The sequence below is a fragment of the Apium graveolens genome, chromosome 9 (genome assembly GCF_009905375.1).
Source record: "Apium graveolens cultivar Ventura chromosome 9, ASM990537v1, whole genome shotgun sequence".
Lineage (NCBI taxonomy): Eukaryota > Viridiplantae > Streptophyta > Magnoliopsida > Apiales > Apiaceae > Apium > Apium graveolens.
In genome coordinates, this window is record NC_133655.1 from 73,289,310 (window position 1) to 73,304,990 (window position 15,681).

General features: G+C 34.3%; 1 protein-coding gene across 1 annotated transcript; it reads right to left on the bottom strand.

The window, feature by feature from the left end:
- Positions 1–5,973: 5,973 nt before the first annotated feature.
- LOC141684442 (serine/threonine-protein kinase-like protein At3g51990) lies at positions 5,974–7,961 on the bottom strand. The gene has a single exon (XM_074489429.1). The coding sequence runs from the start codon at positions 7,760–7,762 to the stop codon at positions 6,272–6,274; it is 1,491 nt and encodes a 496-aa protein (XP_074345530.1). The 5' UTR covers positions 7,763–7,961; the 3' UTR covers positions 5,974–6,271.
- Positions 7,962–15,681: the final 7,720 nt, after the last annotated feature.

The window sequence follows — 15,681 nt, forward strand, 5'->3', positions numbered from 1 at the left end:
TCTGGGAGCTCGTGGAACCACCCAAAGGTATAAAACCTATTGGATGTAAGTGGATCTACAAGAAAAAGAGAGGATTAGATAAAAAGGTGAAAGCCTGGAAAGCAAGACTTGTTGCGAAAGGGTATACTCAGAAAGAAGGTATCGATTATGAGGAAACCTTTTCACCGGTAGTCATGCTTAAGTCAATCCGTATTCTATTATCTATAGGAGCTCATCTCGATTATGAGATTTGGCAAATGGATGTCAAGACAGCTTTTCTTAATGGAAGTCTTGAAGAAACCATCTATATGTAGCAACCAAAAGGATTCATTAAGGAAGGCCAAGAGCATCTGGTATGTAAGCTTTAAAGTGTTTTATAAAAAGCCCGGTTGGGATAATTATCCAATACGGGTATTAAATCGGATCGTTTTTGCAGTTACTTAGTGGCTAAGTAACTAATTTATCGATCCAAAACGATCCAACACGAACCAATATTCCATAAATATATAAAGCCCTTTTATTATTTCATTTTATTCGTAAAATCATAATCGATTAGTAAACATATAAGAAATACAGAGAAAAACCTAAAAACGTTACGTTCTTGAGAATCAATCCTCCTAACGAAGGCGTTATCGAAGTCCGATTTGGGCAGGTAATATATCAAAACGAAACTCTCGAAAAACTCTTTCTGAATCAATTATCTATATTTGTGCAGAAATCAAGGTATTTTTCTTATTTAATTAATTTATTTCAAATTATTTTATAAATTAAATTATGAAAATTTGTTCTTGATGTTATTGATATGATTTGATGATTCCATCGTGTAGATAATATTTTTCTGGTCATTTTGGTATATTATACTTCAAATTTGGAGTTTAATAACATATAGAAATTGATGTTTAATTCTGGAAAATCAAAATTACGGTTTTAATATTTTGAATATTCTAAATCAAATTTGGGGGTTTTATTTTTAATGATTCTGGGCTCGATTGGGTGACACCAATGGATAGATCGTGCAAAACCCAGTCGATTCATGTGCTTGGTTGTGATGGAGGGTCCCGAAATTGACTCGCCGGAGTCGAGGAACATGGCGGCGGTGTAAAACATCGGCCGGTTTTCCGGCCACCAGCGTTATTGTTTGTCAATTCTGATTCCACAAGAGTACTCCAAGCATCAAGTCGAATAAACCTTGTGAATTTGGGCCTGTTCTGGAGTGTTTTGGGGCCGCCAGAAAAGCTCTATGGCGGCAGCCATAGAGTTCCGGCCGGCGAAGTGTTAGAGGTAGGGGGTGACTGTAACAATTACAGTTAAACCCCTAATTTTTGTAAAACTTGCTTTTTAATAACTCTATTTTAAAATTTGTTAAAAATCATATTTCAGTTTTAAGAAATTTTAAAAAACAAAATTCTTATTTATTATTTTCAGAAAATATACTTCCTTTTTATAATATTTTCAGAAATTTATTTTTATTTATTTTAAAATTCCAAAATTGAGTATTTAATTTCTGAAAACTATTTTTAAGTTAAAAATAAATCTTAATTAATTAATTAATTATAGTTAATAATTAACTATTTAATTATTTAATTAATTTAAATATTAATTGATTAATTAATTTAATTAGTTATTAATTGATTATTTAATTAGATTTAATTATTTATTTGGATTTAAAAATCCTGAAAAATAGTTCCGAGCTTTAAAATATTATTTAAAATTATTTTCAAGGCTCGATAATTATTATAAAATTATTTTAAAGTCAGATTCGGGTGTTCAAACCTAATTATTTAATTATAAAATGATTCGGAGTCCCGTTTAAATTCCGAAAAATATTCAAAAATTCGTATTAAATACCTGGAAAATTATTTTAATCCCGAATCTTCGTTGAAAAATTATTGTGATCGAATATCTTATGTGATATGTGTTATATGTGATCTAATTGATGCATAATATGACTGTACATGCATTGTTTGACTATTTTATTCATAACTTTCAATCCGTACGTCGGATTTGGGTGAAACGAAGGGTAGTTAGAAGTTTGTAACGAATAGAACAAGATGAGAATGAGTATTGATAAGTACATGTGATGTTTAACAGAGGAAGCGAGATGTAGAAAGGGAAAGCAAGTAGTTAGTGAGTGGGAACCAATCGACAAGTACAAGTAGAGTGAAAGTGAATTAATAAGGCAAGTGTTTCTGTTTTTTCTTGTGATATATTGCAAGTACCTTTGAACTCTCTTCATTATCTTATTCCAAACAGTTCTTGTTCTATATTGCAAATACTTTGAAGTACTTAGTCCTAAACCCTGATTCTTATTGATCTTGAGCCATAAGCTTGATTCTTCATAAACCATTGATTATTGAATTCTCAGATACAAACCACACCTATACGATACTACTCAACAAATACATATATACCACACACTGATTCTTGATACTGAATTGCTTGATATACCAACCCTTTTGCTTTGTTTAACAGAATACCAATCCTTGTAACTCTTGAACCCTTGGGTCTTCTGCTTTCTGATTCTTTCCTTGATTGAAAGCCAATCTTTTTGAATTCCTTGTTATACCTTCGTGGTATTATGAATCACCCTATACTTCGAGATAAATGTTGTTTATAATTCAGCTTATTGATTTTCATTGTTTATCATATTGTTATTCTGGAATTGGATTGTTTTTAAATGGACCAGATTCGTGGTCGGACCGGATTCGTGGTCATAATAGGCCAATGTGTGCTTTGGATCCAGTATATAGAGCAAAGCTGGGAGCCATGCTCGGGGTTAGTGCGTGACTGATCAGCAGCCTAACCTTGATTTTTAAAATAAAAGTGTATATCCAACTATAATCATTGCTTATCAGAAAACTTGATTTCTTATATCATTTTAATTGATCATTGTTTAATCTCGGTGTTGTCATTGTGACTTGCTGAGCTAGTTAGCTCACTCTTGCAAATCTGTTTATATTCTTTTCAAGTGAAAAAGGAAACCAGTGGTAGCGAGGATCCCTAGACAAGTGTGCGAGCTAGGTTTCCAAGTTGAAATGGAATAAGCTAGCAGATGATGTTTGGCTTAGTTGTGTTGATAGTTGTAATAAAGTTTACTTCCGTTGTAAGATAAATAAACTGAGATTTGGAACGATTGTAATATAAATAAGGTTGTGGCTTGTGGGCATATTTTAAACAGCGTCGATCCGTGGATTATGGTAAGTAGGGTCATTGTATATATATCATTATTATACTCATAACAGGTTTAAATATGGTGTGTGTGTGTGTGTTGTGGACCCCCAAATTTCTGACCCGGGTTTGAAGGGCGTTACAGAGTCTATCCCCTACTCAGTTAAATATTGTATTGAGTTGGATTTATCGCATGAATAAAATTCACAGCTTTTCATAAAAAAAACAATCGTGCTAGGGTTTTAGGCTAGTTTTATTAATAGCAGCAACACGCTATGCGGGAGAACTAATGAGCCCAGTTAACAGAGAAATCAGAATCTCAATCTCATCTATTAGTGTGTTTGGATTAACAATTTGGTGATTGAAAATTGGAACCCATTAAATGGGTAAAATCATTCTTACTTACCCCTTGGATAACATATTAGAAAAAATGTTAAAAAAAATAATTTTTTTGGTACAAATAGCTGAAAATACCCATTCTGTAAGTGGATTGCTAAAAATACCGTTTTTGATACGCATTTGTCATTTGGGTATCCAGTTTTATACTCCCTCAGTCCCTTCCAATTGTTTACATTTCTGAGGAAGTGTTTGACACGCATTTTAAGGTGAATAAAAAGTATAGTTATGTAACTTATTTTTACAATTTTTTTTTCTGAATAAAAGTTAAATGTTTTAATTTTTATTCAGAAAAAAAAATTGTAAAAAAAAATTACAGAACTATACGTAATATGCATCTTAAAATGCGTGTCGAACACTCTCTAAAAAATGTAAACAATTGAAAAGGACGGAGGGAGTACTAGATACGCATTTGTCAAATGGGTATCCAATTTTTATTTTTTCTAAGATACGCATTTAATACCCAAACTACAAATACGTATTTTTAGTAATTTTCTTATATACCCAATTCTCAAATGTGTATTATACTTACCCAATTACAAAATGCGTAACCAAAACGGTATTTTCAGCCATGAGTTTTAAAAATGGGTATTTTCGGTCATTGCACCCTAAAATGGGTATTTTTAAACATCACCCAACATTTTTCTCTTTCCCATTAACCCTCATCCTCGTAACTCTCATTCAAATTCCCATATCCCATTCCAACTAACTATCTAAACTCCCCCCAAGATAAAAGAAAAAACATGATGCTAATAAACCTTTTATATTCATTTCAGCCACACAAAAAACAACGAAAGTACTGGTAATGAATCTACTGTGCATGATTAGCTAGGGTGAAAACACATGCAAACCAACAGAACAAAGAACAATCAAGATAAAATACAGTTGGGTTTGAATGACTGTTCTGTTATGAAAATGTACAAGTCACAACAATGAAATTGTTTTTGCCCTTGGAAACATACGAGTGAATAACAAAAGCATGGAACTGCAATGACATCGCTTACCTGTGTACACGAGGTCACGACAGGAAGCAAACAAGAATATTGATCTAGTATATATAGCAATAGACAGTAGTTATAATAAACTCAATATCCCTTCCAGATTATGACAATGAGAATGAGATGCTGATATGATATCGAGTCATCGACCATTACAATTATATGTTCAAACATAAACCAAACCCAGAATTAGCAGCACCACGGCGTGTCCCCTGCTATTCGCAAGACAGTTTTAAGTCATTTTGTTGAGCTGACTACATGACAGAATCACATCATCCCAACTTTTTAGATTTGAAAAATTAAATTTAACAATCATCATGTAGGGAAGTACCAACAGTTATGTACAACCAAAATGTTTGCTTTCAATGTGTCCAAGAAGTATAATAATAATGAGGGTGATCGGAGCTACATATTATAGGAATCAAAATGCCAATGCATTTATTAAAAAAAAAACCCAGCTTAGTTGGCTACTGGATCAAACATTGCTTAAAGGTCCATTCATACTATTGACAATCCCACAAGTCAAGTGGAAGAGTATAACACCAAACCAAACAAAACATATCCAATATGTCTCACTCAAAAGTGGATTATGTGGAGGGTAATTTAGATTTAAATTGATTTTTTTTGCTAATTGATTACATACGTACACGTCAGGAGTTGACTCTTGACCTCCCGTAAGGGCTACAAAAACTCAATCACTACACCAACAATTTGTTAGCTACGTGGATCTTAATCTTACCAGAGAGATAATATTTCCTGAATACTCTGAACTTACAAACATAATTAGGCAACTTTCATTAAAATAGTGAGAAATCATGAAATTTGATTATTTTAACAAAAGATATTATGAAAAGTCTTGAGACACTTCAAAAAGGACGTCAAGTTGTCCATAGAAAAACTAGTAAACTTTTTATTACAGCAAGATATTAGTACTTTATAACTAAACATGTGCATAACACAAATCATATCAACATGTAAATAAGTAAACAAAATACAAAAAGATACAGACAAGAAGATAAACATGTCAGAGTAGGTTAAGTAGGCCATTATTTATATTATTTTTGGCAAATTATGATTGTCATCTTCTGGTCACTTGATACAGGAGCTACTTGGAGGCTAAATATAGTACTAATTACTGTTTATAAATAATTCCAGTTTCTGCCTGAAGAAAGTTATCTTTTGTGATGTTTATTCATAATAAGTTCAGTAAGAAAGTAAGTTATCTGGAAAGAGAAGCAAATCTTCTAGTCAATTTGTCAAAAGTAAATTACTTCTAGGATTTACTCATGTTAAGACAAATATACACTCTGTTAAAATATATTACTGTTATATATTACAGTAGCACTCTGGTAAAGCTACTGTAAATCAGTTTGAAATTGTAAATTTGGCATAGTTGTACAACTTGAAAGCAATATATGTGATAGCAGAACACTTTACCAAACACTGTTTTCTTATTACTCATTTTCTTTGCACAATGATAAAACCAGAAGGATTACAACGCTAGAAGAATACATCATCAGTGTACTTCCAATATACAAATGAATAACATCCACAGTTCAATTAAAAGATTGCAATTACACTGAAGAGAATAAAATGAAAAATCATGCTATAGACAATCACTGTGATTTAAGGCAAGATAAGCTTACAGATTGAGCTTCGTTTGATTGCAGGAAAAGATCTAAACTTGTTCAACGAAGACGAAGTATAATTCAGTAAGCTAACCAGATTCACTAGCCTTGGAACCGACTTGAACCAGCAATTCTGTCATGTACACGATAATGCATATCCGTGGCAGTCTCCCTGAAGGACTGAATTTTCATCAGGTCAAAGACACTCTCCCTGTCATCTTCATTAGCATGTGACTTATTGCTCCTTTTCCCAACTACTCTTCCACTTTCACTTCTAAAACTTAAAACTTTTGTCTTTGGTTTAGGCTCAAATCCATCATTCTCTCGCTGAGACCCAGACAGCCGATCAGTGCCAGCCATTAGATCCATCAAATTATTCCTAAATCCCATATCAGAGTACACTCTCCGCGGATGTCTCAATGATCTACCAAAGACTGCATCTAAACCATCTAATCTTTCTTCTTCACCATTCTTTAGGCTTGCATTTGACGGGCTACTCCGCACAGGAAATCCTACATTCTCAACCATCAAGCAAGGATTACCAAAACCATTCCAAGAATGAAGAGGAACCAATTTACTCAACCTACTAAGACACTCAACAACCTCACTCATCGTAGGCCTCCTATCTCTACAATTCCTCACACACTTAGCTGCAATCACCGTCAATTGCCTCCGTACAAGAGGATCTCTAGGAGGCTCAATCCTCGGATCAAAAACACCCAAAAGCTTCTCCTTCCTAATCAAGGGAATAGCCCAATCCACAATCGAAGGCGGAGAATACCCAACATCAATAGCCTTCCTACCACTAATAATCTCCAACAACAAAATCCCAAAACTAAACACATCACTCTTTGTACTCAAATTATCAGGTGTCACATAACCAGGATCAAGATAACCCATAGTACCAGCTGGAGGCGTAGACCTCAACCTATAAATATCATCAACATGACACCTAAGTGCCAACCCAAAATCACCCAACCTAGCATTCACATTGTTATCAATCAACACATTAGCTGACTTAATATCCCTATGAATAACAGGTGGATTAGAACAATGAAGGGTCTCTAACGCTTTCGCAGTTTGTAAAGCCAACCTAATTCGCTTACCCCAATTAGGAGGCCTAACATTGGAATGCAAATAATCATAAAGAGTGCCATTACTCATAAACTCGACCACCAAAAGCCTATCTTTAGAATCATTAGTAAACCCCAACAAATTAACAAGTCTAGGACTATGAATTTGTGACAAAATCTCAATCTCATTCTCAACTTCATTAACTATGTGTTTTGAGTGTGTGAAAGAAGAAGAAGAAGAAAGTTTTGATCTTGATTGAGTAGTAGTAGTAGTACCTCTACTAGGCCTTTTGACAGCAACTTGAACACCATTCTTGAGAATGGCTTTGTAAACTAAGCCATGACTTCCTCTACCAAGAAGCTTTTGTGGTGAAAAATTGTTGGTAGCTAATTCAAGATCGGTGTAACTAAATTCTTGAACTTTAATGGGAGGGTTTTCTTGATTTTTGATTTTTGGGAATTTGGGTTGTGGGTTAGAAATGGATATAGATGATTGGCTTTTACAAGAAAGATAGCCCATGTTGTAAATGTAAGAGAAATTGAGAGATTATTATTTGATGAAATGTAAATTATTGGTGGTTGACTGGTTGCGCTTGCGTATAAGAAGTGGGAATGCCTGCCTGCCTGCCTGGGATTTTGCCAGCAAATGAGAGAGTAAACAATAAACAGTAAGTAGTCAACAGCTTTTCTCATTCATTCATGGATCATGATTTATTCTTTGCGGGGGTTCGGTTGAAACATGTGTCGACGATAAAAGCAAATAAATCTATATACTTACTATCTATCTATAATGTACTATTATAAGCGGAACACCCTCTATTTGGTAGTCGGTTGCTCGGTACAGTTATTTGGTACGACAAATAACAACCGTCAGATCTAAAGTCAGATAGATGAGAACCGTTGGATGCAATAATAAATATTATTATATTAATATTAAACTGCTCTCATTAATTCAGGGTTCGAACCTCAACAACAGCTTAATATATTTAAACTTTTATATTCTTTATTTTAACAATTTCTACAGGTTCAGGGCTCGAATCCCATGAACAACATATTACATTATATTATTTATTTTCAGTAAAGTCTCAAATTATCACAAAACATCCTCTATTTGGTAATCAGTTGTTCGGTACAGTCGTTTGATACGACAAATAACAACCATCAAATCTAAAGTCAGATAGATAGGAACCGTTGGATGCAATAATAAAATAATATTTAAACTGCTCTCATGGATCCAAAGTTTGAACCCCGTCAACAACTTATTATATTTAAACTTTTATATTTTTTATTTTAACAATTTCCATAGGTTGAGGGCTTGAGTCTCGTGAATAACATATAATATTATATTATTTATTTTCAGTCAAGTTTCAAATTATCACACAACATTTATTATTAGAACTTATTATTTTCTTCAATTTATTTTTCAACTATTGAAAATATATATCAAAATATAATAATTTTAAGATATAATTATATTATTAAAAATCATTCAAGTGTTAAAAGCAATCCGTGCATCGCGCGGGTCATAAACTAGTATACTATAATACCGCAATGGAGTATAATTTGGTATACCCATTTTTTTGGTTGTTTTGGTTATCCCCATTTATGACCGCTAGATCTTTTTAATCAAGTGATCATGACCGTTAAATTCAAATACTAAAAAAATATACACTACTCATGCTCCTAGGTTCAAACCCCGCCAACAACAAATATTTATATTATTATTTATACACCACTAAAACTTCCAGGTTCAAATCCCACCAGCATCAAATATTTATATTATTATGTATACACTATCCAATATTCAGGTTCGAATCCCGCTAATAATAAATATTTATATTATTGTTTATAAATATATTAATAAGATAATGATCTAAAAAATTATTATAATTTTAAATAATATAAAAATATTAATGAAGACTCGTGCATCGCATGGGTTGTAAGGTTAGTTTCTATAATATGAAAATCTAGGCCTCAATATTTTAGCAACTTAAAATATTGATACCCGTCGAAACTGATGGATTAACTTACCGATTAGAAGGAATTAATGGGAAGGATGAGTAGGATAAATTTTTAATATTTTAATATTGTTTTAGGTTAAGTGGTTGTTATTTTATATTTTATTTCATGTTGACCTCGCCCTAGTTTAGAATAGTGTATAAAATAGTGTGTCATAATTTCAAGACAATACCTTAGCACGTGGTTTGATTCACACGGGATTTATCATTAACCGCATGCATTTAATCATATATAATATTATATAAAATAAGTAAAGTTTAACCAACATAAATTTGAGCAGATAATAAACTAGACATGATCTGATCTAATATGTCAGGTCACACACACACTTTAGAGGGGGTGAATACAGTGTATAGTACAATCAAATCGAACTTTAATAACTCAAGTAACAGAAAACAAACTTTATTGAAACAATAAACTTTGTTACAGTATGGAACTGTTACCTCTCAGTGATGAACAAATATCATGGGAGCTGCTAGGGTTACAATGAATAATCTTCTCGAATATGATAACACTTATAGTGTAAACCCTATGTCTGTGTTTATATACTACACAGTTACAAGATAATCGCTAATTGATATGGAATATAATTCTGCTTCCTAAAATATATCAATCATATATCTTTTCTTCCAAGTATTCTATTATTCATAGAATTCCTTCTTCATGCATATCTCTTCTTATGTTTGTCTCGATCTTCTTTCCTTTAATCAGCTGTTGTCCTTATCTGAACGTCCTTCAGTACTTAAGTTCTGATATCTTTCTTCTGATGATTATCTCCTAATAATATAAGTACTGATATCCTTAAGTCCTGATTTCCAGTAAGTACTGATTTATCCTGTTTAAGTAAGATCTGAAAACTAAACATAAATCATATTAGCCATGACATTATCAGATATATCTAACAATCTCCCTCAACTTGTAAATTAGCATAATATACAAGTTTAACAGATATTTGATGATGTCAAAAATATTAAGTACAAATGTATGAGAATTAGACTAGATAACTACAACTTACAGTCCTTAAAGCTTTACCAATCTTTAACATCTGATAACAACTTCAGTCTGTATTTATATCAGAATTTAAGTAGTTGTAGATCTTGACTTGGATTCATCTTCTGATCTCTCTGATGTCAGGAGTTGTTCTGAGATAATTTTTCAACAAACATCTCTCAGCATATCTGAGTTCATCAACCATCCTCCTTTTAGCATCTTTAAGTTCTTCAGTATCTTCACCAATTTGAAAAATTGCAGCCCTGAGATCATTAATTCTAGCTTTTCTTATATCCTGATCCAGTCTGATCAAATATGCCTTATCAGACTCAAGATTGAATTCCACAGCCCTGTAACCCAGAAAGGTAGTTATAATCTTAGCAGTGTTGGGCTTCATTTCAACTATATCACCCTTGTGATCTCTGTACTTTGGAAGATATGTGCTGTCAGACTTAACAGAATAAAGCCTTTTCTGTCTCTGAATCTGATTATTCAAATAGTTTGCAGCACTTTCAGTTATTCTGTCATTCACTTGAAGTAAGAATAATACATGCTCCAGTTCTTCAAAATACTTCAATGGAATGGCATTTTCCCTTATATGATAAACCCTACCATCTGTCATGAAGTACAACAAGATGTGTTCTTTCAAGTAGGTATGGTAAACCATCTGTACAGATTCCAGTTGATTCAATCTCTCAGGAGTTGCTCCAATACCTGGTTCACTCAAGGAAGTTGGATCATTGGTAGTGTTTTGTATTCTTCTTTCATCAGCACTTTCCAATCCAGTTTTATCTCTTGCTTCCTTTCCAGTAACCACTCTTGCTTCAAAACCACTTGCAGCAGTCTTCAAAGGTTGAGTCTGTTTTGCTTTAGTGAATCCTGGTAGGAGTGTCTTTGATTTATCTTCTACTATCAAGTTAACTTGAGCTATGTCAGAGGTTACTTGCTTATTTGAAATATCAGAATTTACTATCTCTTGACTCTGAACAACTTGAGCCATGTCAGAGGTTGTCTTAAAAACTTTTCTTGAAGTCAGCACAAGATCATCATCTTCATCAGTAATTTCTTCATTCACAGGAGGCACATAAACCTTGATAGGTTCACCAACTTTTTCTTTACGCTTGGATCTTGGATCTATCTGTGGTTGTGATTTAGCCATGGTTGTTTCAGAATTTGTCCTTTCTTTTATCACAATGCCCTTGAGTTTTGGAAGTTTCTTTTTACCAGAAGCTTCAGATTTAGACTTGACTTTTTCTGATTTAAGTCTGGCTTCTTCTTTCATTAAACTCTCCAAGTCCATTCCTGGATTTTCCTGAAGAAATAACTGTCTTGACATTTCTTCATCAAGATCTAAAAGTTCATCAGAACTTATCCGTTTACCAGTAGCAGAACTAATTCTTTTTCCAGCATCAGAACTTGTTCTGTGACTTGTGATTTCAGCTTTTCTTGATGAGAAACCTCTACCCATTTCAGGGTTTCCTTGATCATCCTTTTCATCATCCTTCCCCTTCAGTGTCTTATCAGTTTTGCATTTGGACTTAATTACTTTCTCCCCCTTTTTGGCATCAGCAGGTAATAGAAGAGAGACAAGCAATTCCACTGAGGCTTGGATTTCATTAAGTTGAGATTGCTGAGAAGCTTGATTTTTCAGAATATCATCAATCTGAGCTTGTTGTTTCTCTTGAGTCTTCTCAATATAAGCAACCATGTCAAAGGTAGGTTGGAAGAATTTTTTCTTGTCAATATTCTGAACTTGTTCTTGCTTCATTAATTCTTCCTGAATCTTATGTAACTTTGCATGAGTAGTTGAATGAAGTCCTTGTAGATTTTTAGTACTCAATGCAGTGACTCTAAGCTGTGTTTTGAAATCATCAGTGATTAACATCTCATCAGCTTTTGTCAAGTGCTCAGCAAGATTCTTTGCAGATGGAACACATGTAACTGAGTTCCATTCCTTAGTCCACTCCTGTCCTGCAGGAGTTTCACTCCAAGGCACTGGTGCTTCTCTGATGACAAACTTCTTAACTAGTTCAGATTTAAGAACAGTTTATTGAGGTGCATATCCTGAAGGACCCGCTTCATCATCATCTGCATTTGGAGCAGCATCACCAGTATCTCCAGCATTTGCAGCATCAGAACTTTCAGAATCAGCATTTTCTGATAAAACAACGGTATGAGAAGCAATTGAGGCTTCAGCATCATCCTCTAATTGTTGATCTGGTTCCAAGTTCTGATCAACAGCCATATCCTGATGCTCACCTATATTCTGATCATCATCATCTAGATCCAGAGAAGGTGTAGTAGATAATTCTTCAGTTTGAGCAGCATCAGTAACAGGTGTTGTTGATGGAATAGTTGTTGTTGGAGCTTCTAAGTAAAGTATTTCAGGCACAACTAAGTTCTGGATATCAATTTCAGCACTTGTGCCTGGATCAACAGGAGATACAGACTTTTGAACAGGAGACACAGATGGTGTGTTGGCCTTTTCAGTAGCAGCTTCCTGAGTTGGAGTTGATGGAGAAGCAGTGGCGTTGGCAGATTTTGGTTCTTGTGAGATCTGAGATTCCTGATCTCCTTTCTTAGCTGCTGCTTCCTCATCATCTGAAACTGGCCTTTTAGCTCTCTGTTTCTTGTATCTCTTTGAAGGTGGGGATTCATTGGGAGTTTCAGTAGAAGTCATTTTTCTAAGCCTTTTGAGAAGCTTAGATCCCCCAATTCCAGAATCCTTCTGAGAATGAACTTTCTCAGCTTCTTTGACAACAGGTTCTGATGTAGAAACCTGTTCCTCACTGTCAGATTCATCTCTCAAAACAATCCTCCTTCTCTTCTGAGGTATTTGAGGAACAGTCCTTGTCCTCTTAGGCTTGGAAGATGAAGGCTTCACAGTAGGTGCTGAGGATGAGGGTTGAGCTGTCTGTGAAGTGGAGAGATATGATTTGAGATATGTTCTGAGGGATGGTTGAGTAGTATGAGTGGTATGTTCTGATGGTTGTTGTGGTTTTTGGGATGTGGTGGTAGGTTGGACTTCAGAATAAACAGATCTATATGTTTCAGGATCAGCATTTACCAAGATCTGTTTTACAGACTGAGGAATCTGTAAAGGTCTAACCACCCTTTTCTTAAGATCAGCATTTACCAGGTCATTAAAGGCTCGTTTTGTAATTTTGAATGGTGAAATTAAGGTACTGGCTAGTTGAGGGGGATTAGTACAGCAAAAGTTATATATAAGCTGACAGAATCTAGCAAAATAAACTACATTTCTATCTTCTGTCATCCTATCCCCTATGAAACCTATCACAGCATTTGCAAAATCGAAATGAGTTTGGTTAATGATTGCATACCCGATGTGCTGACTCATTATAGGGATTGCATCAAAATTGTTTCACTTATTCCCAAAAGCTTTAGTGATACAGTCGAAGAAGAAACTCCATTCCTTTCTGATATGAGCCCGTTTCAACTGCCCAAGCTTAGCCAAACTTTGCTCATACCCCAAACTGGCCATTAACTCCTGAAGAGCTGATTCCTCCGGGGTTGAAAAAGTACATCCTTCTGGTAAATGGAGGGCCTTGCGAATTGTACCAGGAGTTACCACATGTGTAGAATCATCCACTTCGAAAACAATACTGGGAGTACCATGTGTACCACCATTATCAAAGTGCCCAGTCCGCCAAAATGTCAGAACTTGTTGGCTCGAAAAGACTGAAGGCTGGGTCAATGCATACCCAATTTCACTGTGTGCAAGAAGATCTTGCACAAAATACAACTCAGACGGAGCTTCAGCATGATCAAGAATTGCAGCATAGTTATTTGGAACAAACTTAGCTCCATCATTGATTAAATCCTTAGGTGCCATGAGAAAAATTGAGATTTAAGAGTGCCTGTTAGGTGTTTGATAAAATGTCTGTATGAAAAACCAACGTCAGGAGATGAGAGAGTGTAAAAGCAAAGAAAGAGAGATAAAGTGTAAAAGTAAATAAAAGATTCTATAATCTTCTCTCTCTCTTACTTATACTTGTAAAAAAAAATATAACCGTTGGACACCTGTCAGACATGCAATAATAATGAATAGTTAATGGGCACGGGAAAACAGTAATCATTACTTACCCACTTGCAGTTTTTCAAGGAAAAACCGTTCCACTTACCCAGTTATTCCATTAAACGAGGTAAATCAGTTTTAATTCAAAATTGAAACTGTTCCCACTTATTCAATTATTTTTCACTGCAACTCCAATATTCTGAGAAAAATTCAAGAATGAGAATGACCAAAATAAATCAATTAAATAAGTACTGAAATTGTAAGATCAGAACTTAATTTAAATCAAAATAGAAATGGTCATCAGAACATGGATATATCAGGATTTATCAGTGCACTTAAGTTACAAACATCTCAGAGACAAAAACTTGAAAAGAAAAAGGAAATTCCATTAATATATCAAGAGAATACATTCATGAAATTTAAATTACATCAGAGCTTTACAAGATTGTCCTAAGCTTCTAAACCTAACATCAACAGCCTTAGTCCTAGCTCAAGTAGCAGGGCAAGGCTAACGATGAAGAAAAACAGGAAGAAGAAAATAAATTATTTCTTCTTCCTACTCTCGACAAACAGAATAACGAGTCTGATGATTCGCTCTTGCTGGCGGAGAGCTTCCCGCCTTTCCTTCTCCATGGTAGTCCATATAGAAGAACATGAGGTGGGTGAGTACCTCCTGGGGAACTTAGTCCCATATCTCATCAGGAATGGCAGTGACGTACCATTCCTGCTGCCAGGCTTCACAGCTCAGCTCCATGTTGAATGTTTCATAGTTCAAAAACATATTGTAATTGACCATGGTGTTTTTGATATAAAGAAAATAAAGGTGAGTTTGTGATAAAAGAATTGATGTATAGGCTGATGTGAAGTGGGTATTTATATAGGTAAAAGAATGCCAGGAGACGCAAGGAATTTAATGCTGACAGGTAGAATTAATTCTACCTCGTCTCCCTAGACTTGGGAAGACGAAAAACAGTCATTGGAAGTGTAAGCAAGGGTTTAATGCGCACAAGTAACAAGTAAAAAAAACTGTGCATTACGTGTACCATTATCCCTAATAATATTGACTGTTAATATTCTACCCAAACATATTCTGATTTAAAATGAGACTGTTTTTAGATTTTATCCATAAATAAGTCAAGTTAAAGGATCAGTGTTTAATATCAGAACTTAGACTTATATCAGAACTTAACAGTCATCTGAACATAATTTCTTAACTCAAAAAATGAAGGCCTATTTTTTTAATTCCTCACACAAATTCTGATATAGATTCTTCAGAACTTAATCATCAGATCGTTCAATCAGAACTTGTCTTCAGAATATATGCAATCTGATACATAAAATGTTCATCTAAAATAACATAGATCACCACTGTAATTTTCATCATTTATATGGAG

What these genes read in the sequence shown, in the direction of transcription:
- LOC141684442 (XM_074489429.1), bottom strand. Translation starts at nt 7,762, where the DNA reads ATGGGCTATCTTTCTTGTAAAAGCCAATCATCTATATCCATTTCTAAC.